We start from the raw sequence: 24,339 nt of genomic DNA on the forward strand, positions 1-24,339 counted from the left end.
CTACCAACATGACGGACCAAAACAAACGCTGCTGTCAAAGTGGGCTTGTTTTGCTGTCAAAAATCACACACTGCATCGCGAGCCGAAACACGTGCGGGAAGAACATACGCCGGGTCGTGTATAATTTAACACATTTTTAACTTCACACAAAACGTTTCACATCGTAAAATGGGTAAAATAAAGAAGGAAAAGGTAGATGCGGCCGAGGAGGTCGACACTTCGGTGGTGGTGAAGGAGGAAGACTCGTACGAGGACAAGGTCCGCAATGCCAGCGCAATCGCCCAGCCAATGGCGTCCAAGAAGCTTACCAAAAAGGTTCACAAGCTTATCGAAAAAGGTAGGACTGGAAGTGGTTTACAACAGTTCGTTGTTGCACGATCTAACGCCATCCTTTGTTTTGTATTTGAAGCATCGAAACAGAAGAACTTCCTGCGTAACGGACTGAAGGACGTTCAGATCCGCTTGCGCAAGGGAGAGACTGGGTAAGTGTGTCTTGCTTTGAACGGCTTCAAACTGACCTCTCGCTTGACTTGTTAAATAATTTCCCTTCTCATCTCTCTGCACAGATTGGTTGTGTTTGCCGGCGATGTGACACCGATCGAAATCATGTGCCACCTGCCGGCCGTGTGCGAGGAGAAGAATATTCCCTACTGCTACATGCCGAGCCGGAAGGATCTCGGTGCAGCGATGGGGGTGAAGCGCGGCACGGTCGCGATGCTGATCCGGGAGCATCCCGACTATCAGGATATGTACGATAAGCTAAAGGTAGAACTCTCAACCCTTCCCGTACCTTCGTAAAGGGGGTTCGATTCTGCGTCGACCTGCTAAATTGTACTATTTTAGTGTTAACAACCGTGCCCGAGGAGGAGGAGGAGGAATATGATTTTCTTTTACAATTTTTCTTTTTATTTTTTCTCAACTCTTGAATTCAAAATTTTTATGAATTTTTATTTCATCGTCAAACGTGCTTTCGGTTAAGAATCAAATCGAAAGTGGAATAGATTTGCATTATTTTAGTAGACAGCCAGATTTATTAAATTGTGTTACTACCCCGAATATTAGTACACATAAACACGCTTGTCCATTGAAGTATAGAAAACCCAATAAACCTTCCAATGTAATACTACTACTTACTAATCGTTTCTATTTACTGGCCCCACGTGGGCTAAAGTAGTGAATAATAATTTAATATGCACCACGTAAAGTAACGAAGGTGAACCAACGAAGGAACAAACAGTTTGTTTAAGCGATTTTGCCTCTTTTTGCTATCGATCGCGAGAACGCACAGACAGACACTCTCTACGGGGAAACGTGTAAAATGGTTACACTTGAGATTTGTATATATAGTAGAAATTCAGTACGAATTTGCAGAGTTAGTTCTAAACATTTAAATATCCGGCCCCTGTCGTGTCTGTATATAATGTAATGTAAATGTGAGCGTCGTTTCCACTATATCTTGTCATGATCGAACGGTTAAAGATTCTCTCTCGGTTTCCTTAACGTTTCGTGTAAAGAATATCATACTTTTCCGTCTATGTATATGATGAGTACACTTTAAACATTACAGAAGTGAGACAAAAAGTGTGTGGGGCCAAAATATTATCCCCTCTCCCTAGCCGCCGTTTGTTTTTTGGTTTTTGTATAAAATTTAACCTTCCAATATCGTCCTAAAATGGGTTTTGGTATGATGCTAATATAATGATGCTTTGGTATGTGATTATGCCACCCGCTGCTGGAGGAACCACCAATGGAATAAGTTCCCCCCATTACGCAAGCGGTCACTAGCGCACTGGCGCCTGTAATGATGGTTTTGTTAGTATGAGTTCGCCTCTTGCCTCTGGTGCGCGAGTGTGAGTTTAGTTAGGTGGATTTTCGTCAATCGATGAGTCCTGCTCGCGAATGTAGTTCATCAGCGGCACCATGCGGTCCTGCTGCATCGTGGCCACGGTCGACTGGCGCAGCATGGCACTGGGCGGGTTCTGCTGCGTCCAGATACCGTACAGACCGGGCGGATTGCCCGACACGTTGTGAGATTCCTGTTGCTGCTGCGTCAACAAGAAAAGGTGAGTCATATTAGAAGAATGAATCTAACATTTCTTTGCCTCAATGCTACCCACCATCCCGGAGGGCTCCTCGACGAACGGTGGCCCGATGTTGGGCGGTGCCATCATCATCATCGGCTGCATCCGGTGAATCGGTCGGCAGGACAGCAGCTGTATCGCTTCCACCAACCCGTCCTGGCTCGTGATGGACGAGTGCCAGGTAGAGTCCGGCGTGGTGCTTTGGCTACGATCGCCGAGCGACGATTTCGGCGTTGGTCCCGGCCCTGACGCCGGCACAGCAAGCTTCGAGATCGGCATCAGGCGCGTCTGGTTCCAGTGCACCGTCGATTTGTCTGCCTTCGCTTCCCACGGCATTGACCAGCGACGCATTTGGCTTTCCGGATCGAGCGCTGCCTCGGAGTTAACTTCCCCAGCTGCCGCTTCCGACCAGCGACGCTGTCCGTTTAGCGTGAAGAGGGGGAAATTCAATGGCGAGCGTGAGCCCCGATAGAACGGCGCTTTCATGCCCGACAGATGGCCCGGGTTTGGCAGTGGGCCCCTGATATTGTCCAAATAGCCCTGGATCGGACTCGGCCCACGAATGTCGTGCGGCGAGGGGCCACGCGTTTGCTCATACGCCGTCGTGCCGTGGTCCGAGGAGGATCCTTGCGTCGAAATCGACCCAGTACGATCGTACAGCCGGGCATTTTCCTGCATTTTCATGCCGAAGTGGGGCGAAGGCGTTTGGGAGCGTTGGTCCGCCCCACCACCGCCGGTGCGAGCGATCGTTGCGGCGGCCGACATCGGGTGCTGCACCATTGGGCAGTCCGGGTCGTGCGGAAATCCCACCTGCGTCTGGCACTGGTAGCAGCACATTAGCTGCGCGAAAGCGTCGCACGAAGCGACACAGAACTGGTGCTGCAGATTGATCATCGTTTGTGCGTTGTCCTGCAGAATGAGCTGATTGTACTCCTTGATATGTAGCAGCTCGCTGTCCTGCTCCACCGTCGCCAGCGGTTGCGTCTTAAAGTCCTGCAGCACGCTTACGATGTGCGATTTGACCGTGCTGGTGGCCATGACGGACGCCCGCGCCAGCTCGTCCCAGGCCGTGATAAACTGGAACGCCATGTGCGACGGAATCTGCGAGGTGGTGAACGGTAGCTGCGGTATCTGTGGGCCCGGCTGTGCCGATTGCGAGGGTGACGGAATGCCGGACGGATTGCTCGCCCCCGATCCGGATTGGCCACCGCCGCCGCCGGTGGCTGTGCTCGGATGTTCGAAGTACGCCCACGGTTCGAGGGCGGCAATCGTTTGCGCTAGCCGGTAGCCGGCCGCACACAGGTTGTTCATGATCTGGAGGTAATTGAGCCACGCACCCAAGCACTCGCTGACGGCGGATTTGGCCGACCCGGAGCTGCTCGAGCTCGTCGACGGCGAGATGGAGGAATTGCTGTAGGACAGTGCACCCGAGCCGAGAGAACTGCGGGGTGTTGTTTGAGTTGGAGGTTGTTGCTGTTGTTGCTGCTGGGACGACTGTGTCTGCCCACAAAGTGGATCATCTAGGTCGCTCATGTCGAATGCGATGAGAAGGTGTGTTTGCCCGACCACACAAACAAGTGGTTGTAAAATCTACGCACATACACACTCGCGCACTAATGGGGGTTTTGACTTCTGAGGCACCTCCGCCCGGACCAATAGGCCATTTTCGTTTCCCGCACAGAACGGCCGGGAGTTATGGAAAAGGATTCACTCGCAGCGCAACAATGCGAGAAAAAAACCGAACCGAACTGAAAATCGGGCAACAAATTCCGATGCTGTTTGACAGTTTGTTTACTTTTCGCAGTGAAAACTGCGCGGGCTGAACTGTAAATGGTTTGTGGAAGGGGTTTGAAAACAAGCGTTTTTTTTTATTTTATTGATTTATATTTCAGACGATCTGAAATGCTGCTTTTTAGGTTTTATGTGTGCTTACTTCATTTGCGATGCTAGCAATTAATGTAATTTCGATGTAGAAAATGTATGCATCAGTTAAAATAAAAACCAAACTAATCCAGCGGAACCCTACAACAGTTGCACAAGACAAGAAAAAAAGAACATTCGCATCTGTCATCCAAACCCAAACATAAACATTCCAATTTTGCAAGCAGCAACCTTTTTTCCGCAAGCACAGGAAGAGGAGGGCAAAATATGTTTCTCTGAGTAGAGTTACCAGTATTGCAATAAACAGGACGTTTTTGTGAAATACAGCCCTAAAATGGACAAGCTAACTACAATCAGCGCTGGTCTGTTTATGGCGGCGGATGTGTGTGCGATCGTTAGTTTGGCCATGCCCGATTGGATTGTGACCAGTGTTGGAGGTATACGAAGGGGGTTGCAAAATAGGGAGGTCGACTGACTAATCTTTGTCCTTTCGCTTCGGCAGGCGAAACGCGGCTGGGATTGATGTGGACGTGCATGACGCTGTACAACCGGCCGCAGGTTTGCTTCACACCCGAGCTGCAGCCGGAGTGGCTGATCGCGTTGATATGCATTTTCGTGGGTTGCATCTGCATTACCACCACCATCATACTGCTGGCGTCCAGCAACTGGGACCGTAATGTGATCCCTTATGCCCGGTGGGTCGGCTTTACTGCAAGTGAGTATATGGGCAGCCGATTGCCGATTGGTATTAAGAAACCCAACATCAAATTCTCACCGCTTTCCCATTGCAGTGGTGCTGTTCTGTCTTGCGGCCGTCATATTTCCGCTTGGATTCCATGTGGACGAGATCGGTGGCCAACCGTACCATCTGCCCCATTCGCACCAGGTCGGCATATCGTACATCATGTTCGTGCTGGCCCTGTGGATCACGGTCATATCGGAGCTGTTTGCGGAGAAGGTGTGCCTGCCGCAGTTTTAAAGGCCCGAGCCGCCCCTGGGCAGCTCCGGCGCACATAGCGATGTATCTCATCTTTTATGCTGTATTAATATGTCACCCCCTCTCTCCACCTTTACGCCCCAGTGCTGTAACGTTTCTGAACAATTGATGGTACTTCTTGCTTTCCTAGTGATGGAATTGAACAAACTAAAAAAAAACCAAAAGATACAAATTGTACTTTGCTGTAGCGATTAAGGATAGTGTATTGGATTAAGAAATTAGTTAATAATTTCCATTATTTTGTATTGGTGAGAAATAAATTTGCTGTGCAATATTTGTTTTTCCAAATCCTACATCATTGGCGTTTTTATCTCGTTCTCTCTGTGTGTGTGTTTGGTTGCGTGCTTTGGAAAAGGAAGGAAAACATAAACAAACCAGCATAAAACATCATCCCCTCTACGCGTCAGCAGGCTATGCTCTGTGGGGGTACGGTTTGACATTTGCCGCACATTGTTTTGTTGCGTGTGTGTGTGTGTTGGTGTGTTTGCATGCTTGTGCGCTACGGTAAAGATCGGAACGGAAAACTCATCTGTTTCTCATCTGGCGAGCGGTGGCGACGGCGGAAGCGGAAGTTGATATGAGTCAGAAAAAGCAATAGTCGGTGTTGTAGCGTAAGAAAGGGCTAGTTGCGGTGTGCTTACTGTTAAGTTTTTATATTAACTACGTTAAAACTCGCACAAACGCCAGCATGTGTTCTATAGTGTCGGTGCGATGCAGCAGCGGTGGCGCATTTGCGGGGCTAGCGATGATGACGATGATGCTGGCACTACTGCTGACGACGACAATCGTTAGCGGCGACAATCAGATAGAGCTTACGGAGCAACTTCCAACCGTAATGGTGGCAGTGCTGGTGCGCAACAAAGCGCACACGCTGCCGTACTTCTTCTCGTACTTGGAGGATCTCGACTATCCCAAAGATCGGATGTCATTGTGGTAAGTGTTAATGACTAATCTACCTCGGTGAGGGTTCTTGTAACGATATAAAACGTTCTTGTTCCCCTTCTTGCAGGATCCGTTCGGATCATAATGAAGATCGCAGCATAGAGATTACCAAAGCATGGCTGAAGCGAACGTCCTCGCTGTACCATAGTGTGGATTTTAAATACCGCAGCGAGCGAGGAAAGCGCGAAAGTGAGAAAACTAGCACACACTGGAATGAGGAACGGTTTAGTGATGTGATTCGCTTGAAGCAGGATGCACTACAAGCCGCAAGAATGATGTGGGCCGATTATATCTTCGTGAGTTGATAGCAAAAAAACTCAATCCAATGGGGAATAATGTTGTGATTTCGATTTCTTCTCAACAGTTCATCGATGCCGATGTGTTCCTAACAAACAGCAATACGCTGGGCAAGCTGATCGACCGGAAGCTGCCGATCGTGGCGCCCATGCTCGTGTCCGATGGGCTGTACTCCAACTTTTGGTGCGGCATGACGTCAGACTACTACTACCAGCGGACGGACGATTACAAAAAGATACTCAACTACGACCAGATCGGCCAGTGGCCGGTGCCGATGGTGCATACTGCCGTGCTGGTTAGCCTTAACATTGCCCAAACGCGCCAGCTAACGTTTGAGCGGAAAAACCTCCCGGTCGGGCGGTACGATGGGCCGGTGGATGATATCATCATATTTGCCATGTCGGCAAACTACTCAGGAATTCCGATGTATGTGTGCAATGAGCTGCTTTATGGGTACATCATGGTGCCGCTGGAGGCGGGTGAAACAGTGCCGGGCAAAGATTTGGAACAGTTGACCAACGTGCTCAGCTACATCGTGAATGAGTATGGGGCGCTGTCGTTGAAGCAGGATTTAAGCCGATTCGTTGCGGATGTTCCAAAGTAAGCCGGAGACCTTTCTTTGCTGGAGTGTTTTTACATAAATCATTGATTTCGTTTCTTCTCATGCTTTTCCGCAGGGACAAACTGTCCCTCTCCCACATCTACATGATCAATCTGGAGCGGCGTACGGAGCGACGTACGAAAATGTTGAAGCACTTCGATCTGCTCGGCCTGGACGTGGAACACTTCCCCGCCGTCGATGGGAAGCAGCTGAGCGATAAGAAAGTGTACGATATGGGCATCCGCTTTCTGCCCGGTTATGCCGATCCCTTCCACAAGCGGTACGTAGCTTTTTGTTGCCATTCTTTGCTTTGTTTACTTAAGCATTTTTTCCCTCTGTTCTTCCAGCCCGATGACGATGGGAGAGATCGGTTGCTTCCTGAGCCACTACAACATCTGGGAGCGTATGGTACGGCTCAACCAGCAGGAAGTGCTCGTGCTGGAGGATGACATCCGGTTCGAGCCATTTTTCCGCCGCCGGGCGTACGGGGTGCTGGCCGATGCACGTCGCATCGGTGGCTGGGATTTGATCTACTTCGGGCGGAAGCGGCTCCAGGAGGAAGACGAAAAGTGGATCGATGGATCGGAGTACCTGGTGAAGGCGGGCTACTCGTACTGGACGCTCGGGTACGTGATCACGCTGGAGGGAGCGAAGAAGCTGCTGCGCGAGCAACCGCTCAGCAAGCTGCTGCCGGTGGACGAGTATTTGCCGATCATGTTCGATAACCATCCGAACGATAGCTGGACGAGCCATTTCCGCGACCGGACGCTGAGTGCCTGGAGTGCGGCACCGTTGCTGCTGTACCCTACGCACTACACCGGGGACGAGGGGTACATCTCCGACACGGAGGACTCGCTGCGCATCGATGGAACACTGCCGGCTGTTGGAGGGCCAAGCAAGGGTAGCTCGGGAATGGTTAGCAATGATACGCGGGACGGTGGCCAGGGTCAGGCCAGCCAGGAACCAAAGAAGGGGGACAAGGAGCAGCTGCCGAATGCGCCGGCCTTGCTGAGCGAGTCGGGCATTGGGCAGGGAGAGCATGATTTGGAGACGAAAAACAGGCGCAGTGAACTTTAGCGTTCAAGAGGGAAAAATGCCCAAAAGCGCACGATGAAGGATCTGATGATGGACACTGGGAATGTCCTGTAGCATTTATACCAAAAAAAAAACGAACATTGGATCAACCCGTAGAAGAATGGAATTGCGATAATATTAATGTGCCTTATATCGATATTAGTAGGTAAAACCAGCAGGAGGAGACCACTTTGACACTAGCCATAACACAAGCCATAACGTATCAGTTTTCCTTTTAGATGGAATTGTTTCTGAATACAATAAACAGTTAGTTGTAACAACACGTGTAATCTGAAACCCTGCCTTATATAGACTTTATTTTCCAAGCAACCCTGCTCTTAAGGGCCTCAAACGGGTCGACTTTCAAGTGGAGAAAAAAAGTCAAATATCATCCTAGATGCACATGAAATGGCACAATTTTAGAAAAAAACCCATTTAAATAGATGTATTGGAATTACATGACTAAAAATAAATAATAATAATAATTTGTACAAAACGGTAATATTATTTTGAAACGCTTCACTATACGGAGTTTGACACCCCTGCACGCTCAGAACGGGTCGTACTGCATGCATGCGTGTGTGTGTGCGAGCGCTCTCTGGTGAGGTTCACTTTTCACTCTGCCTGCGCTGTCAAAACATTCCATTCGTGTTGGTGGAACCGCGTACGACGGGAGCTGCGTTTAATTGTTTTGAACGCTCGTTTGTGTGTTTGTGCGCCTCGTGTTCGATTGTTTGTGCGCGGTTGTGTGTGCCTGTTTGTATGTGTGTGCAGTGTACGTGTGCACCTCATCCCGGTGTAGTGTGTTTTGGGTAATAGAAATACATTAGAAAAAGGGTCCTTTCCCTTCCCTCATCTCTTGTACCGAGCACAGCTTCATCTAGAATGTGTCGTCGTTTGTGTCTCGCGCTATAGACGAGCAGGAGCAACCCAAAAAAAAACGCGGTTGTGAATGGCCAGTCGCGTAACCCGCGAGGAAACGTGCACAAGTGTGTGTGTGCGTGTAGAAAGGGGATGTTCTTTTTGCTTTGGTGGTGCGGTTTACTTTCTTCCTGCGTAGCAGAGCAGAGATTTTTTAAAAGGCAGCAAAAAGAAAAGGGATGGCGGAACTGTCAAGCAGCACGGCGTAACAACAAACCGTAATGTCAAATCAGTATTTACACCTCCCTCACACCCCCTGCGCGCGCGTGTGTGTATGTGCGCGCAGCATACCACTTCGTTTGCTTCGGTCCCGTCTCCTCTGCTGCCACAGTTCTCGCGAGGAAGTGCGCGATTGAATGCGCTTGAAAACAGCATAAAAACATACCGAGCAGCATAAAACGGGCAGCAGTGTGTTTGTGCGTGTGTTTGGGTTATGCTTTCGAAGTGCGGTCAGTGCACAATCAGATCGTAGCAAGCGGTCACCATTCTCGGTGAAAGTCCGTGTGTCGTCCGTGAACCTTCTAATCGGTGTCGGTGAAAACAAAACCAATCCTCCACAATCTGGCGGCGGGAGACAAGACGTTGTATCAAATTGGTGTGGAAAAAAGATAGTAAGCGTGTGTGTATGAGTGAGTGTGTTTTTCTCGCCATTTCCCGACTGATAACGCGCGCGTGCTGCGGTACGATGTTTACGTGCGTTCCTTCTGGGAGGGCGGAAAAGGGGGTGAACGGTGCGTGAAATTATGTGACAAAAGCAAAACGCGTTTGTTTTGTGTGTCTTGCTTGGGTGTCTTGGGTGTACAGAATTGATTAAATTACAATCGAAAAGGAAATAAAAAAAGGTCGATAGTGTGTCAGTACCTTTTTGGGTCTGGAGGAAAGAGAGAGAGAGAGAGAGAGCACGAGAGACGTAGGGTGTGGGTTTCCATGGCAATAGTCTTCCGTCGCCTCAGTGCGTGCGTGTACAAGACGGTTCGCTTCCGGTTTTTGGGGGGTATGGAAATTTCGTGAACGTGTATCCCTTTCCCCGTTATTCCCGTGACGAAATGACGCTCCCTTTGGGAGGGAGAAGATCGTCTAGAATGTTCCGAAAAAAGGTGTGTTGTAATGGTTGAGAGGGCTGAGCACAGGATGCGGCAATTGAATGAAGTATAGGGGAAAGGATGTGTTTCTAGGAGAGGAAGAAATTAGGTTGATCCAAAGATTCGCCATTTAATTTAAGGTAAGTTTGTCTAATTAGATTTCTCATTTATTTGCTTAAACACCTTCTTGAGAATATCTAACCTGAAACCCTCCAGGAAGTGGTCAGTCCAGTAAAGTGGACATTCTATTTATAAAACGTATAGCCACCCCCCAGCTAAGCCCAAATGGTAAACAAACCCGTTCATATCTTGGGCTAGCCTTCAAACGTACCACGCCTCTCGGTAGTATCGCCCTTTCCATCGCTCCTGCTTCGTCGGAAGAACCGCGTGCGATAAGCGATAGGCAATAATTCGATAATGATGTAAACAAAGCGCGCGCGCTTCCTCATGCGCGTTTGCTCGTGCACGTGAGAGGAAGAATCCCCCCCCCCCCCCCCCAATACAGGGAAGGGGGCTCAACCCGGTGTGGATTGATTAGATAATGGACAGCGCATAGCCGCGAGCCACGAGCCGGTTTGTTCTGTCCGGTAAGAACCGGTTGTCGTTTTGAGGTGCTTTAAATTATGAAAATGGTCGGTCTTTGGCTGTAATAAAGATTATTAGAAATTACTAAAATAATGCTGCATTAGTTGAAAAGATTTTCGATATTTTTGAAGCCATTTTTTGAATCACGACGTGTTACCGTTTGCAATGCGTTTGTGTACTATTTCTAATGACGCAATTACACTCACTCCCTTTATCACACCCTATGCCGTGTGCCCTTTTTGTTTTTCCTTGGGCCTGCAGGGCTTTGCAATGCACCAAGCGGGCGGGTGGGGGGTGATTTTTGCTGAGGAGAAATGCGTCTGTAGTTGGGTTTTGGGGAATCGCGCCGGCGCAGCTTTCAATTACCGTTCCGAAATTCCTCTTCCCATCGGGATAGAACGGCGGCGGATCCCAAAGCAGGCCGAAAGAGCTTGTGAGAGAAAGAGAGACGGGCTGTGGTTGCATTTCCCGAGTTTTCTATTTTCATCCCGGAAAGGCAATGAACTTGAATCCTGTCCGGCTCCACCGAGCACCGATGGCATCATCGATTTGTGTGACGACCTCGACGGTACACATACACACAGTCACAGGTCTGTTTCCGGTGGTGCATTCCTTTACTTGGGTGGGAGGAAAACTGTGGAAGAGAAGGTGGAGGAAACCGATTGTGCTATCTAACGCGAACGGTGAGAATGCATTATGATCGCTGCAGTATGTAAGCGAATCATTATGAAATGCTTCATTCGATTGTGATTGTGTGGGTGTGTGCGTTAGTGACTCTCTCTCTCTCTCTCTCTTTCACTATCTCTATGTGTAGGTGAGTCCAGTGTAACGCGCGGTTGCATTATTGAAAACGCGCAGTTGCAGTTATGGGGCGATGATGCAAAAACACACACACTTACACACACTCACAGAAAAAATCACTTTCAATTTCCTGCTTTCATCGCGCCCCTAGCACTGGCAAGGTTTGCCTTCTAGCCCTTTTTTGTTGGTGCAAAAACGAAAACGACATGCATCCTTTTCGCGCTTAAAAGGACAAGAAACCATTTTGATTTTTTTCCCTTTTTTTCTTTATTTTCATAGAGACTTTTAGTTTTTTTTGCATATGCTTTTGCTTTCGCGCAGATAAAAATCTCAGCCTTATGTACAGCGACATTCTTATCGTTTTGTCCAAATAGGTACAAGAAAGGCTCTTTTTATGAAACATAAATCTCCCTCCATCGTGTATTCTTCCTTCGGCGAGGAAAGCATTTCCCCGATTGCAAATCGTTGTCCTTACCGGGAGCCTCCCAAAAGTTCGTTGCTTTCTCCGCATTGTTTCGCTCCTTCGCTTCTTCGCGCTATGTACACATGATGGATCCCAACATACTGTGCAGTGCCGTTTTTGTTTTTCCTCTTTCGGGCACATTGGGTTGCATTGCATCACCACCACGCCCTGAACCGGCTTCGAAGGGGGATCGATCGATGACATTTGCCTACGGTGCCTGACCTAGGGCAATGCCTCACGCAAGTTCATTTTTGCAAAAACTGGCGAGATCATTGAACATACACGGTGACGGTGGAGGAACGGGGAAAGGGGAAGCGGGCAAGAAGTTGTCGGAATTTTCGGGTCCACTCGGGAGCCAAAGATGTTGTTTTGGAGTACACTTTTTGTAAAGAGGACACAGTTCATTGGGTTTTTTGGGGATAATTTGTTGGTTCGTGTTACTGTCAAGCCGTTAAGATTTCTTCGAACCGACATTCGATTATCTCAGCAGGGATAAGCTTCTCATGGTCATCCCAACAACACGGGTTGTTCGTTAACCCCCTGGGTGGAGAACCTCCCAAAATTGCAACATTAACCTTCCAGCGAAAATTCCCTTGTAATATCCCCAAGCCCCAAGCTCCTTGGGCTCGTTGGGCTGTGTGAGCGCTTATTATTATATAAAAACAAAAGCATGCTCACCCCAAAAAAAGGACAAAAAAGACCCAACTTAGGTCACGTTTGTAGCAGCACCAGAATGAACTTTCCCTCCTCGTGTTTGTGTGGCTCTTTCGCTCTCGGTGGTTGCTCGCTTTGCCGTCTCACCTGCTGCTGTGTGGCGGCGGTATTGGTGGAATTTTGCAGTGGAATGTCCTTGCGCATTTCATTGCACCAGAATGCCGCTCCCGATGGTGTGAAAATGAGTGCGAATGAGTGAGTGAGACACAGAGAGAGTATCCTCCGTTGTCGCAAGGTCGCTTGTGGCCCCCCTCCGGCCCCGCTCACGTGCAGCTTTTACCGGGTGCAGCCAGGTTACGCTGGATACGCTGACCCGACTGTTGACCCCATTACGGATGCCAGAGCAGAGTGTGGATGCCTTCAAATGAAGTTAGTATCGATTTTGGGCAGGTTGCACGGTACGGATTGTTAGAATTTTTATTAACAAAATCAACAACAACAGAGTGGTGGAACACAGGGAGCGAAAGAGGCAGCGAGCGAGGAATCTCCTCCCGCGCAAGTTTAAACATAACTTGTTTCTCGGGGTTAGCGAAGTGTTTCGCAATGGTTAATGCCGGTTCATCTTAACATCAAACGGCGCTGGTTTTGCCCTGTTTGAGCGTACGTTGCCATTGCGACGACCAAAAAGATTGAGTACATAATGCCGAACCTACGACAACTACGGATGTGATGAAATCGATCCAAAGCGTAGGTTGCTTATCGTTATCTTGTACGTAAAGAAGAAAAATCATGAAGTGCGTTAACTTTTCAATGTAAATATTGCCTTTGGAGGTTGTTTTTAAAAACACTTTTCAAACACATTTCTCTGATGGAGCCACCTGGTGAGGCGTAAACTTCCTTATCGCCTATGGTAGGTGTCTGTGGCAGTATGCAGGGCTGAAACGTGCGTCATCGTTGTGCATCGTGTACAGTACATAGTGAGGAGCGTTATGTAGTCTTTGAACACTTTCGAGGTCATGCATGGCGTTGCCTAAATCGGATTTCAAACACAGTATGAGAGAGAGAGAGAGTGAGAACGTCGATGCATTTTCGTAGTATACATACCGGAGTGGCAAGTGGACGTTACTTGTAGCCGGCAAGGAAGAAACTACTGCGCTGCAATCAGTGCGCTTTCTACATTTTCCTCCCCACTCCACGTATGTAGTGAGGCTATGTGAAGTTTAGCAAGATATGTGTGTACTCTATTCCTTCAGCAGAGGTCAAAGACGCGTACGGGTAATATTATTTATCCATTCGTTCGTGCTGTTTGCCCGCTCGTAATGACGTTAAGCAGTAATGTTACATTAGCGCTTCATAAAAAAGGAAGCTAATCTTATCAACCTGCTGCTCTTTCGTCCAAAGTAGAGTGTAGTGATTATCGTGAGAGAGCGAAAAAAACACTTATAATGGATCGTAAACAAATACTGGCAAATGAAGTCCCTTACTCGTGGGGTTCTTGGAACACAGTTCAACCATTTGGATGCAACTAAGAACGGGGTTGGAAGAAGCATCGTAAAGCGGCCAAATGAAGCTGAAACAAGGAACCCCGAAAAGTGCTAAATGGAGCAAAAGAATGTACGCCGGAATGCAGGCGGTGTGATGTGGTGTGAACCGAACAAAAAATAATGTGTAATAATAATTCGCCATTCTGGCAAACCGCGCTGAACAAGCGAACAAGCTGCAGAGAAGCGAAGGAACGATAAACAATATAAATGCTAAAAATGGATCGAAATGAATGTTGGCGTAGGTCGGGCATGGCGGCGCGATCGTAGTGTGTTGCCCTCCACGATTCGTCCCGTTTCTTTTACCGCACTGGTCGCTGGTTGCTGGTCCGATAGGTTCAATTTTCTACCTCTTGCGCGTGCTTTTCCTGCATATCCTTTGCGTTATTTTCGGTGTTCTAGGTAATAGTTTATGTGTGGTCAGGTTGGTTGGCCGCGCGGTTCACCTATGTCTATGCACTGTGCTGTTCTTGGTTTAATAATGCTATTTTAGAAGTATACATTTGGTAAAGAGTATTCTGGAATTAAACGAGACTAGAAAAAGAAGTAAGACCGCTTTTGTTTGTAATATTAGTACGTGTTTAAAGACTTTTGATTCAATTCTTCGCAGATTGTTGCTTAAAAGGCGCTATTAATGTAGTAATTGATGAGCGCCTCCATGGTGACGTTGTCAAGCGCTCGGTCGTCTGCGCAAAAGGTCGTGAGTTCAACTCCGCAATGAAGATACAGATTGCATCTTCTTCTAAAACATCCTCGGAGATCATAGAAAGTCAAATATCCTTTCACATACGTTCGTAAGTCCATTTCTGTGCAGTAAAAGAAAAGCTGGCTTGTTTGTAGTTCTTGATTTAGATCATAAACAAAAGACATTACTTGTTCAGCCAAGTTCAATCCTTCAACCATATTTTTATTGTGAATTGTTTCAATTTAGCTCTTACTTTCCGTAACACGCTTAATCTAAATGAACTCGCACCATTGTGAATACGTCCTTCGCAAGCTCTTAACATCGTTTCTACCGTGGCTGTGATAGTTAGCTTCGCTCAAACTTTCATCCTCGCAAAAAGGGTCAGCATATATCTCGTTTGGGCGGCAAAGAACTTTGCTGTTATTCTAGCAAAGTGCTTTTCCAGGTTTCATTTTCGTTGCTGGCGAGCTTCACCCTCAGGGCTAAGGCAGCTCCGGCGGGCTGTGTAGTTGTTATATAAAGTAACAAAAACACACCACGTAATATTGTTCACCCTGCTCGTATCATATCCGAAAGTGGCGTAATCTGGTGGCTCTGGCGGCCGGTGTTGTGTGTACGGGTTTTTGAGCATGATAAATGGTTGGCATCTTATTTTGACGCATGATTGCTAGTCAGATCTCTCTTTGTTGGCGGTTGTGCCGTCATTGGTGAAGGACGAAGGAGCTTCTGGCATCGCTCAACAACGGCCCCCCGAGTGGCTGGGCGGTTTGAACTCTGAAGGGGTTGTTTGTTATGATGGGTGAACTTATTGTGTTTGAAGGATCCCGCGTCTTGATGGATGTTTGCTACGAATAAAGAACAAGTTTGGGGGGAGAGTTCGTATTTGAAACATTGGTGGGGAACATTGGTGAGAAAATAAGAGCAAAATGTATCCTTTTTAAATTACAAAGTAGACTCAATTGTGTATTTGTATTCATTGCTTGTGGAATGTTTATATTATGCTTGACGTGACGTAGAAAGCTCCTCGTATTGGTACTCATCTCCATTTACCATCGTCTGATATTCAAACGTCCTTGACCCCTTACATTCGGTCCACGGAAATAGCTTCGGAGCACACCGGCTTGCCTCGAGTTAAATCCTTGCATCCTTGACGAGAGCGTAATGATTGTCTCGTGTGGTTGAGTTGGGAGCAGCCAGAAGACCAGTAACGCAAGGATGGGTGAAGATGATGTAGCTGATGGGGAGAGGTGAATTTTGTTTTTATTTCTCCGTGCGGGCGGAGATGGAGAACGGTTCTCAGAATGTAACCAAACCCGTCACAACACAGCGCCCAGACGGAACTCATGCTCCGGCAAGGATACAAGCACTCTCCTTCGTCCTTGGCACAGTGGCGAACCGAAGCGCTTACACTCGGCTCGATTCGTCTTCATTAGATCGCATTCTGGTGCAGGACACACAGGTGCAGGTGAGTGCCGAACGGTGGAATCTGCGGCCTATAAGAACTCTTCGGCAGAAAAGCTTTCACTCGAGCTTTCGCACGCGCTAAGGAAGTTGGAGCAAAAGTGAAGGCTGTCGTTCTCGCATTTCGGTGTGATTGTAAAGACTTTTCGATTTCTACCGTAACAACGTAACATTTGAGCACAAAAGGACCTGCACGATGGGAGAAATCGAGCTTACTTCTTTTATTTGCCCAGTAAGCTTTTCCGAAATTCACTTCCTTTCGTTTTTTAACAACCACTCTCTTGCATCACCCCATCCCATCCTCCTCAGCAAAGGAGTGGCAGAGTTAGTTCGGGGTTTCTATTTGCCGGAACTCGGGAAGGAAGTACGGCGCAGCTGCTGCTGTTATTATTGTTATTAAAGATTGCTTTGTCTGGCCCAAGACGTCCTTGACTAGAGGTCGCAGGTTCATTGGACCAATTCGGCCGCAGACGGCTGGGCGATATTTTTTGCTTTCCACTCTCGGCACTCTCCTGCTGCCAACATCCGGCCTCTCTCGCGGGTGTTTGTCACTGCCGTGCCGAGCCGTGCCGAGCTTCCGCAAAATCTTCTTCCTGATTCGTCTGGGCGGCCGTGTTGTTGGTAGTCGTGGCCGTTTCTGTTCGATTTTGGGTGGCTGATGATATTTTTATTACACTACCGTGCGAATGGGCACAATTTGTGTGTGTGGCATATTTTTGATGCGTGTCGCTGCAACGTGGTATGAATTGAAAAGAGTTAATTTTCTACGCAAGTTCGCAACTTTAGCGTGTGAAATTAAATGTTTTGAAAGGGCGAAACTTGTGTCAAAGTTAATTATGCTCCAAGGATATTGTAAATAGCTCTTAGAAAAGGAAATAATACTCCCTCGCAACAGATAATTTATGCAGAAATTTCGACACCTGTTTTACGGAACACACAAAAAGCAGACAGAAGAATGCTATCGGAGAAGTTTTTCATGCTTGCAACACAATTTTTGGCGCTTCTGTCATTCTACGGCCGGCTCCATCTTCCCTTGTGACACCGAGAATCCTTACCGTTTACCGTACTTGGTCCTTGGGGGTAAAGAATTTTGGTGTGTGTGTGTGTGTGTGCTTATGTTTTTTTTTGAGAGTAACGAAGGGCAACGGCCTGTCTGCCGAGTTGTCGTCATTCGCAGTTTAAAAGGATAACCATCACAATGGGGCAGAGAGAGAACACGAGAGAGAGAGAGAATGCGTGAGATGCGAAACCGTCGGTTGGTGGTGGAGTAGACGACCATAAGCCTGTCTGGAATTTGATTGGGCTTTCGAGAACGGAAGGCAAAGGCGCTCGACGGCGGTTCTGTCTCTGAGCCGTTTCGTTTCCTCTGCCGTTGTCTCGTCGGGCGGCGGATGGAATTTGTTGGCGGATCGAATTACTTTAACCAATCTTCCAGCACCCTCATCAATAGAGAGAAAGAGCGAGAGCATGCATTTTTTGTGTGTGGTTTAAACTTGCACCTTCGTTAAATGTTTATCTCTGATGAGTGCGATTAATCATACTCGGTTGGCTGAATGGAATATCATTAAACAGGATTGTTTGTGACATTATTGTTTTTTTGCGTATTGTGTTTCAGTTTAATTTGATTATTTACACCTGAACATAACTCCATTACAAGAACACTTTCCGTCAACAGATAATTCACTCCTTGCGCAAAGTCCTTCAAAGTCCTTCAAAATCGGACCGCCGCAAAGCAGCGAAGGACAGCCCCTGTTGGCATCATTAGCAGGGCTTCCGGTCCCTATTGTCGATTGGATTTATGTGTCGAAGGATCAGCGCACGGCGATGTGTCCTCTATTATCACTTTGTGCAGCTACTTAGCAAAACCGTTGTGTGCTCCTGCTCCATTTCCCATTTTGCAGCGCGATTCCTGGCACCATCGTCCTGGAAATATCGCCACTGATCCCGATGGTAATCAGTGCACAATAAATGGAACACACCATCCCGCGCAAACTTACAACACTGGCTGCGTGCGCGCGGCGATGGTCCTGTTCATTCGAATGGGAACAAAGTGCAGCCAGTCGTGGAAAATGGAACGGACGTTTGGGCAGCAGAGAGAGGATCAGCACGGTGGACGGGGATGGCTTAAACTTTGATGATATTTTATGGACACAGCGCGCATTGCTGGACACGGGAGCGGTAAACGGCGAAGTGCATCGAATAGGGCAGGGAAATGTTAACGACTAGTTAGCTAACAGGAACAAGGCTAATGGTTTGGTTTGGTGCTAGAATGGGGAAAGTTTTGTGTCAAAGTAGTGTTTTTACGCCCTCCTTCTGCTGTTTGTTTGTCGTGCGGATTGGTGAAGTGCGTCCCACGGGCCGCAACACATCGATAAAGGAACGTCAAGGACGAATTGACAGTGGATTGCATTGCGTTTGGAAGGAAGAAAACAGGAGAGAGTGAGCGACAGGATGCTCCGAATGCATACCGATGTAAGTTGTTACTTGTTAATTTGAGATCGAGATTGAGATCGGGAAAGTTTAGTGTGTGAACTGGATTGTCATCCTTCTTCTTGGCAGGACAATGAGTAGAATGTTAGTGACATTAGTGCATCATTCCAGCTGTCATTTCGCCTACAGTTTGATGGATAATTGCTAATTGAGTTTGTGAATGGTGTGTGACAGCTGTGTAGTTCGGGAGCTGCGATGAGATAAGGTGATTACCAGCAACATAATGGAATGTAGATTACATTTGCCATAAAGTCACGACACACATAGTTAACGGCAAGCGGTTTGCATTGGAGCACGTACGAAAAGTTTACTTTTAAAGCGGTTATAAAATATCCTCAACTACTTCTCCCTGTATCGACACACAAAGACGCCGCCCAGAGCAATGATGGACCGTGGACGTCCTTGGGTGCACTTCTTGGGGCTATCGTCGTAACTGTTCGATGCAGTTTCGTGATAGCTGCGTCACTGTGTGTTGTTCTGTGTGTGTGTGTGTGTGTGTGTGTGTTTTTAGTGCTGCACCACACCCCATCTCGGCAGCAATAGCCCTCCCACGGTGTGCGGTGTGCTGGTTGTATTTAAACAAAACAAAAAAAGAAGGACTCCTACGGGTAGTGTGAGCAGTTTAACGTTGTAACAAAAACGGAACAACCACGCCAAAACCGTGGAGTTTGTAGCGTCACGGTCGGTCGGTGGAAATGTCCTAACCTTGGCCAGGACGTGGCGTTTCGTTTCGCACAATCTAGGACACCGGTCCAGCCCACAGCTCACAGAGGGTGCGCCCAATGTGACCTATTTGTCATGCGGTTTTTTCGGAGCTGGGAGAAGGTTGTCGGTAGAGAAGTTGGGTTGGAGGACTTGCACATCCTGCAGTGCGCTACTCACTGTCACAAAGTGCATCGCTGACATGGACGGTGCGGAGGAGCGGAGTCCGTGAGTCCGATAGAGGACGTTTTTCGTGAACAGCGAGATGAAATAAGTTATATTGAGGGGAAGAGCGCTTGCAGGCGGGTAGGATTCTTTGTTGACGAAAGGAGTATTGGAATGGTTATGAAAATGAAATGGGTTACTTCATGTAGTTGGTTTTTGATGTCTGACATAGTTTCGGGTAATGGTTAGAAGCATTCTTCGATTTATTCTTGCAAACGTAAGCATTACGTTCATTAAAATTGAAGCTTATTATTTATTAAATGTGCTTGATGCCTCTCCACACTTATTCCTGGTAAGATATTCAAGTAGATTTTCAAAGAGTTTCTAATATTCATCGTGCAAAACGGCTTGCCCTATATCTGCACCAATTCTGGGTAGGATATCATTTCTAATCCATTTCTCGTGCAGTTGTACCCCTAATTAGTTTCAATATGCAAAATTTATGAAGAAAGTTCACTAAAGTCTCTCTGCAACACTCTGCACTCCCAAATCACGTTGATAAAGCTAACGACAAAAGTTTCCACTGCTCTCAAACGTCGCTGCTACTGGTGCCCATTGCATTGCCCTGTTGCATGCGAAATAAATACTGTGAAATCAAATCGTTAACGGGCTACGGAGAAGAAGTAGAAGCTCGTAACCCCCCCACTTCGGTGCAACTAATGAACCGACACGGCCACCCATCGGGCTGCGGACGCTCTAAAACCCTGAAGTGTAAAATCTCATCCTTGACTTGCTCGAAACGGCAGGGCAGCGGAATTGGAGGACGACACACTGCGAATGCACGAACAAGTGCAAGCAGATCTCATCTCTCCACCCTCTATTTGCAGCTGGAAAAAAGGGCAAACAGAAGCGAATGCCTGCACGGACCCGCTCCCCTCTGAATCCTCCTCTTTTTCCTTTAAAATCATTACTTCTACCCAAGCAAAAGATGCACACATAAAGCTCCTAATTTATTGCACCGGTTTGGCCCTTTTTTTGCGGGCGGTTCATTTTCCAATCCGGTTCGGAATGTGGCCGTGTGTGAATCACCTCGGCGGAAGTGGGTGGAAGGAGTGCATCAAAAAACGCTACCGTGTTTTTTTGATCAGGGAAGAATATGGTCGGTTCGTGTTTAGCCAGAGTTGTAATGTGTGCAGTGTCGTGCCCCGGTGGGAGTTAAGAAGTCGTGAAGGTACATGCTCCTAGCTATAGTTGAAGCTTTGTTTTCTCTCCCTGATGGGGGTTGAGCCATATTCAACATTTGACTTTGTGATGCTTTGTGCATTGGAATGTCGGAGGACAAATGGGGCTAATATTTAGATATATTAGGATTCTGCCAAGAGAATGATATCTCTGAAAAACCTGTGCAAAATCATAGAATTGCGCAAGTGTAAAGAAATTTCATGTTATGTCATTAAGTTATCGTATGCTCTTTTACGCCCCTGAAATCATCAGGAAGATTAATGAAAGATTCTAGGAATATATTTTTAATTTTCTCCCGTTTACCTTAGACAATCTCATTATCCTGCGCCGTTCTCGTATGGTAGAATTCATGATGTTGCTCGCTGCACGGACGGTTGAGAAACCACCAAGGGCCACGCGGGCTACAGCACACCCCACGGCCCAAGGTTCAGCTATGAAGTTTTACGACTTAATCATAAAATTCAAAATCGAATTCTTCTGCGCAAGATTCTCTGCGCCCATATCCCGCTCTTGTGCAACGGTCTGATTGAGCCGATCGATCAATGCTGAAACGAATGGGGCTCCGATGTTGTGCTGAGCAGGAAAAAGCACAACTTTAGAATTTATGCTCCAACTTGCCTGTTGGTTTGCCCTTGAGGTCAGTCGTAAGCAATCACGGGAAGATACAAGTTTTCCCTAAACGTGCGGAGAGTTAGATTGTGCATCGGGTTATAGCTTCATCCCGAAGGCATCATTTGGAGACGCAGTGGGTTCGTTGGTGCATGCAAGAATTTGATGGGGATTGGTCTTTTATGTTTAGAAACGTGCTCTTTACAAGGGATTACAAGGCTGTTCGAGTGGATGAGAGGAACGCATGAGACAGTGGATGGATGTGTGTATATTATAGGACAATTTTTAAAGCAACAGTCTTCTGATGTACCACAGCTTTTTTGAGATATGGCATTGAGTTAAGAATTACTTTGCAGAGATATCTCTCCCTTCTGTCTTTCGGTAATGGCAGGAAGTACTTTCTAAATTTCTCATAGTGACTTAAAGTGATACACTTGCAAGTGTCAATGTACTTCATTCGTCATTAAAATAGCCCACAGCTATGGAAGAGGCACTTTTATTGCTAAGATATTATTGTACCAGGACCAAGCGGATTAGTGAAAGAGATTGAATATTGAACTTCTACCCTTGTCGATCCACACATATGTCCCTCAACCAGTTAGACTGTGAAGAGCACTCGTAAACTGACCGTTATGATCAGCTTTTTATTGACAGGGATCAGGTTGAAGTTTTGCTAGGCCCTCGTCCATGCTAAGAGGTCTTCGTTGGCAAGGCTAGCCTAAGTCACCCGCAGTGTTCACGCCGTGTAGCGAACGTTCATAAAAATAAATCTTATCCCAGTTTGTCGTTTTTTTTCTGCAGTGTCATTTGACCGCACCGTAAGCGGAACTAAAACTCCACTTCAACGAACTGCTATTTGCCGCTATACGTACCTCTTCCCCATAGACACTGTCCCACGGGTTGTAGACACACACACAGAGCTCGTTTCGTTGGTGGGCATAAGATGTATGGTGTAATAAATTCGCATCCCCCCACCAGCAGGTCTCTTTCGTCGAGATGCATTTTTGTGGCATTGGTTCCCACTCGCTCGTTCGATCTTCGCTTCTTCAATTTCGATCAGTTTGAACCGTTTGCTGTTTTCGAGGGCAGCTTAAGCAGCGTTCACAGCACGGCGTGAATTTCCGAGGAAACGGGGTTTGGGAGAGGTGAAAAAACAATAGTCAGTGCCAATGAATCATACCGTTCCGAGCGAAAAAGGTCGAAGATCGTTCGGAATTGCGCTAGAAACCAGTTAGCGGCCCGAAGCGGAATAGGCAAAGGGTGAAAGCGAGATGGCAGAGCAAGAGCAATGTGTCGCGATCGATACCAAAGCCACACGCGAGGTTCGTCCACCCGTTCGCCGCGGGTTTCGTTTTAACGGGGGAGCTAGTTAACTACCCTTTTGAGCCTCACGATCACATGTGAGTGAGCGAAGGTGTGGTTTTGCCCTTTGCTGGTCAAGGATTCACCTCGAAGATGTTTTATGCTGTCGTAATCGGCGACTCTCTCAACCCAGGCCGTGGTTAGTGCTTCTGGTCGTCTCGAGATAGTAATCGGAACGTATCGTGGAATGATGGACTGAGAAAATATTGGAAAAAAATGTTGAGCAATCATGTGATTGCGGCCTAAGCGACAGATATTGAAGTATTGGAAAAGCTATTGAAATAAACACGCGGTCTGATAATCGGACAAAATGTGATCTATGTCTTTTCTTTCGACGGTGATCTCCTGTTCTGAATTCTCATCTGAAAGCCTATTCTTACAAAGCTGTAGAGATTTGTTTAGCCGGTTGGTTTCAGAACATGCTCTATAAGTCATTCGCTTTCTTGCCTTTTCGATCGTTTGTGCTAGGCATGGGCAAAACGATTCTTTTCACCGAACGCGAACGAACTAGTTCGCTCACCAAAAAGAACCGAACGCGAACGACGATTCTTTCGTTCTTTGTTTTATGAGGTTTTTATTCACAAAGAACGCTCGTTATCTTTTTCATTTACCCACCATAGACGCATACTGTAGCCAAAGAACTACTCATTCTGCGGTTGGAACCAATCATTTAAAAACATTAAACACTCGGTTGTCTGGTCAACACAATCCATCGCAAAACCGACCAAAAACTAGCATGTAAAAAACTAATACGAGCAAAAATGTCTCCTGCATATATTGTACCCCATGCCTTATACACACTTAAGGATTCTATTTAAAAAAAAACTACTTAAAAATGGATGAACATGATGAGCGCAATCAATTCAGTTCAGTTCATTCGCGAACAATGACTAATCCGTTTGAACGGGCTCGATCTATTGAATTGTATAGGTATAATTTCCATGCCAACAGAACACAGATCGAACACCAGTTCGAACGCGTTCGATGAATTCAGTTGTGTAGGTACGATTTATACACCAACAGAACACAGATCGAACACTAACGGATCAGATCGAACGCGTTCGATGAATTCAGTTGTGTAGGTACGATTTACACACCAACAGAACACAGATCGAACACCAGTTCGAACGCGTTCGATGAATTCAGTCGTATAGATACGATTTCCACACCAACAGCACAAGTATCGAACACTGCTGGACAAATTCGACGGCGTTCGAGGAATTGAGTTGTATGGGTACGATTTCAACACCAACAGGGTACATTTTGATCTCTGACGACCCGTTCGCACGGTGCGAGAAAGAGCGAGAAAGCAATATGATTTTGCACGTTTTATTACCACATTTATGTGTGCCGTCGAACACTGAACGGAACGTTCGAACGCGTTCGGTGTAGTCAGTTTCTTCCAAAAGTCCTGGGCGTTCTTTTTGTTAAGAACCTCGTTCGTTCGTGCACTTTACCGAGCTGTTCGAACGGTGCGATTCTCGTTCATTTTACACATGCCTAGTTTGTGCTGATTCGCATGTTGGTATGTAGTTAAATTGTCGCCTGTTGGTTTGGAATGAACGGAGGAAGATCGACTAACACGATAACAAGAATGCATTGGCAATGTTTAGAAGATAAATAGCACCGCGAGACATTTTGTTGGTTTCGTCGATTTCGTTCCCTTCCTAATGCGGCATCACCTTAGCGTTCGTGAGAGTTTA

The 24,339-nt window shown here is 47.1% G+C and overlaps 5 protein-coding genes across 6 annotated transcripts in view; 4 read left to right on the forward strand and 1 right to left on the reverse strand.

Moving 5' to 3' along the window:
- Positions 1-38: 38 nt before the first annotated feature.
- Positions 39-1,129, forward strand: LOC1280481 (H/ACA ribonucleoprotein complex subunit 2-like protein). The gene is made up of 3 exons (XM_320327.4): positions 39-337; positions 410-482; positions 567-1,129. The coding sequence occupies exons 1-3, from the start codon at positions 169-171 to the stop codon at positions 796-798; spliced, it is 474 nt and encodes a 157-aa protein (XP_320327.3). The 5' UTR covers positions 39-168; the 3' UTR covers positions 799-1,129.
- Positions 1,003-3,888, reverse strand: LOC5667999 (uncharacterized). Of its 2 annotated transcripts, none has more exons than XM_061661057.1 (2): positions 2,118-3,888; positions 1,003-2,042 (listed from the first exon to the last, which is right to left on the reverse strand). In XM_061661057.1, exons 1-2 carry the CDS (start codon positions 3,612-3,614, stop codon positions 1,857-1,859), a joined length of 1,683 nt encoding a protein of 560 aa, XP_061517041.1. In that variant the 5' UTR covers positions 3,615-3,888; the 3' UTR covers positions 1,003-1,856. The 2 variants fall into 2 exon arrangements, with proteins under 2 accessions (XP_061517041.1, XP_001689252.2); XM_001689200.2 differs by having other exon boundaries at positions 1,003-2,045.
- A 242-nt stretch (positions 3,889-4,130) lies between these two features.
- On the forward strand, positions 4,131-5,252 carry LOC1280479 (uncharacterized protein C16orf52 homolog A). Its single transcript, XM_320325.4, has 3 exons — positions 4,131-4,399; positions 4,465-4,677; positions 4,754-5,252. Exons 1-3 carry the CDS (start codon positions 4,297-4,299, stop codon positions 4,939-4,941), a joined length of 504 nt encoding a protein of 167 aa, XP_320325.1. The 5' UTR covers positions 4,131-4,296; the 3' UTR covers positions 4,942-5,252.
- Positions 5,253-5,329: 77 nt separating this feature from the next.
- On the forward strand, positions 5,330-8,170 carry LOC1280478 (glycosyltransferase 25 family member). The gene is made up of 5 exons (XM_320324.5): positions 5,330-5,892; positions 5,969-6,197; positions 6,266-6,798; positions 6,876-7,079; positions 7,147-8,170. The coding sequence occupies exons 1-5, from the start codon at positions 5,648-5,650 to the stop codon at positions 7,874-7,876; spliced, it is 1,941 nt and encodes a 646-aa protein (XP_320324.4). The 5' UTR covers positions 5,330-5,647; the 3' UTR covers positions 7,877-8,170.
- Positions 8,171-8,488: 318 nt separating this feature from the next.
- Positions 8,489-24,339, forward strand: part of LOC4577789 (ecdysone receptor) — a 131,650-nt gene continuing 115,799 nt past the window's right edge. Inside the window, exon 1 of the transcript XR_009766493.1 lies at positions 8,489-8,685. The gene's annotated coding sequence lies outside the window, so the exon portion shown is untranslated. The remainder of the gene's footprint in view (positions 8,686-24,339) is intronic.

The sequence above is a fragment of the Anopheles gambiae genome, chromosome 3 (genome assembly GCF_943734735.2).
Source record: "Anopheles gambiae chromosome 3, idAnoGambNW_F1_1, whole genome shotgun sequence".
Classification (NCBI taxonomy): Eukaryota; Metazoa; Arthropoda; class Insecta; order Diptera; family Culicidae; genus Anopheles; species Anopheles gambiae.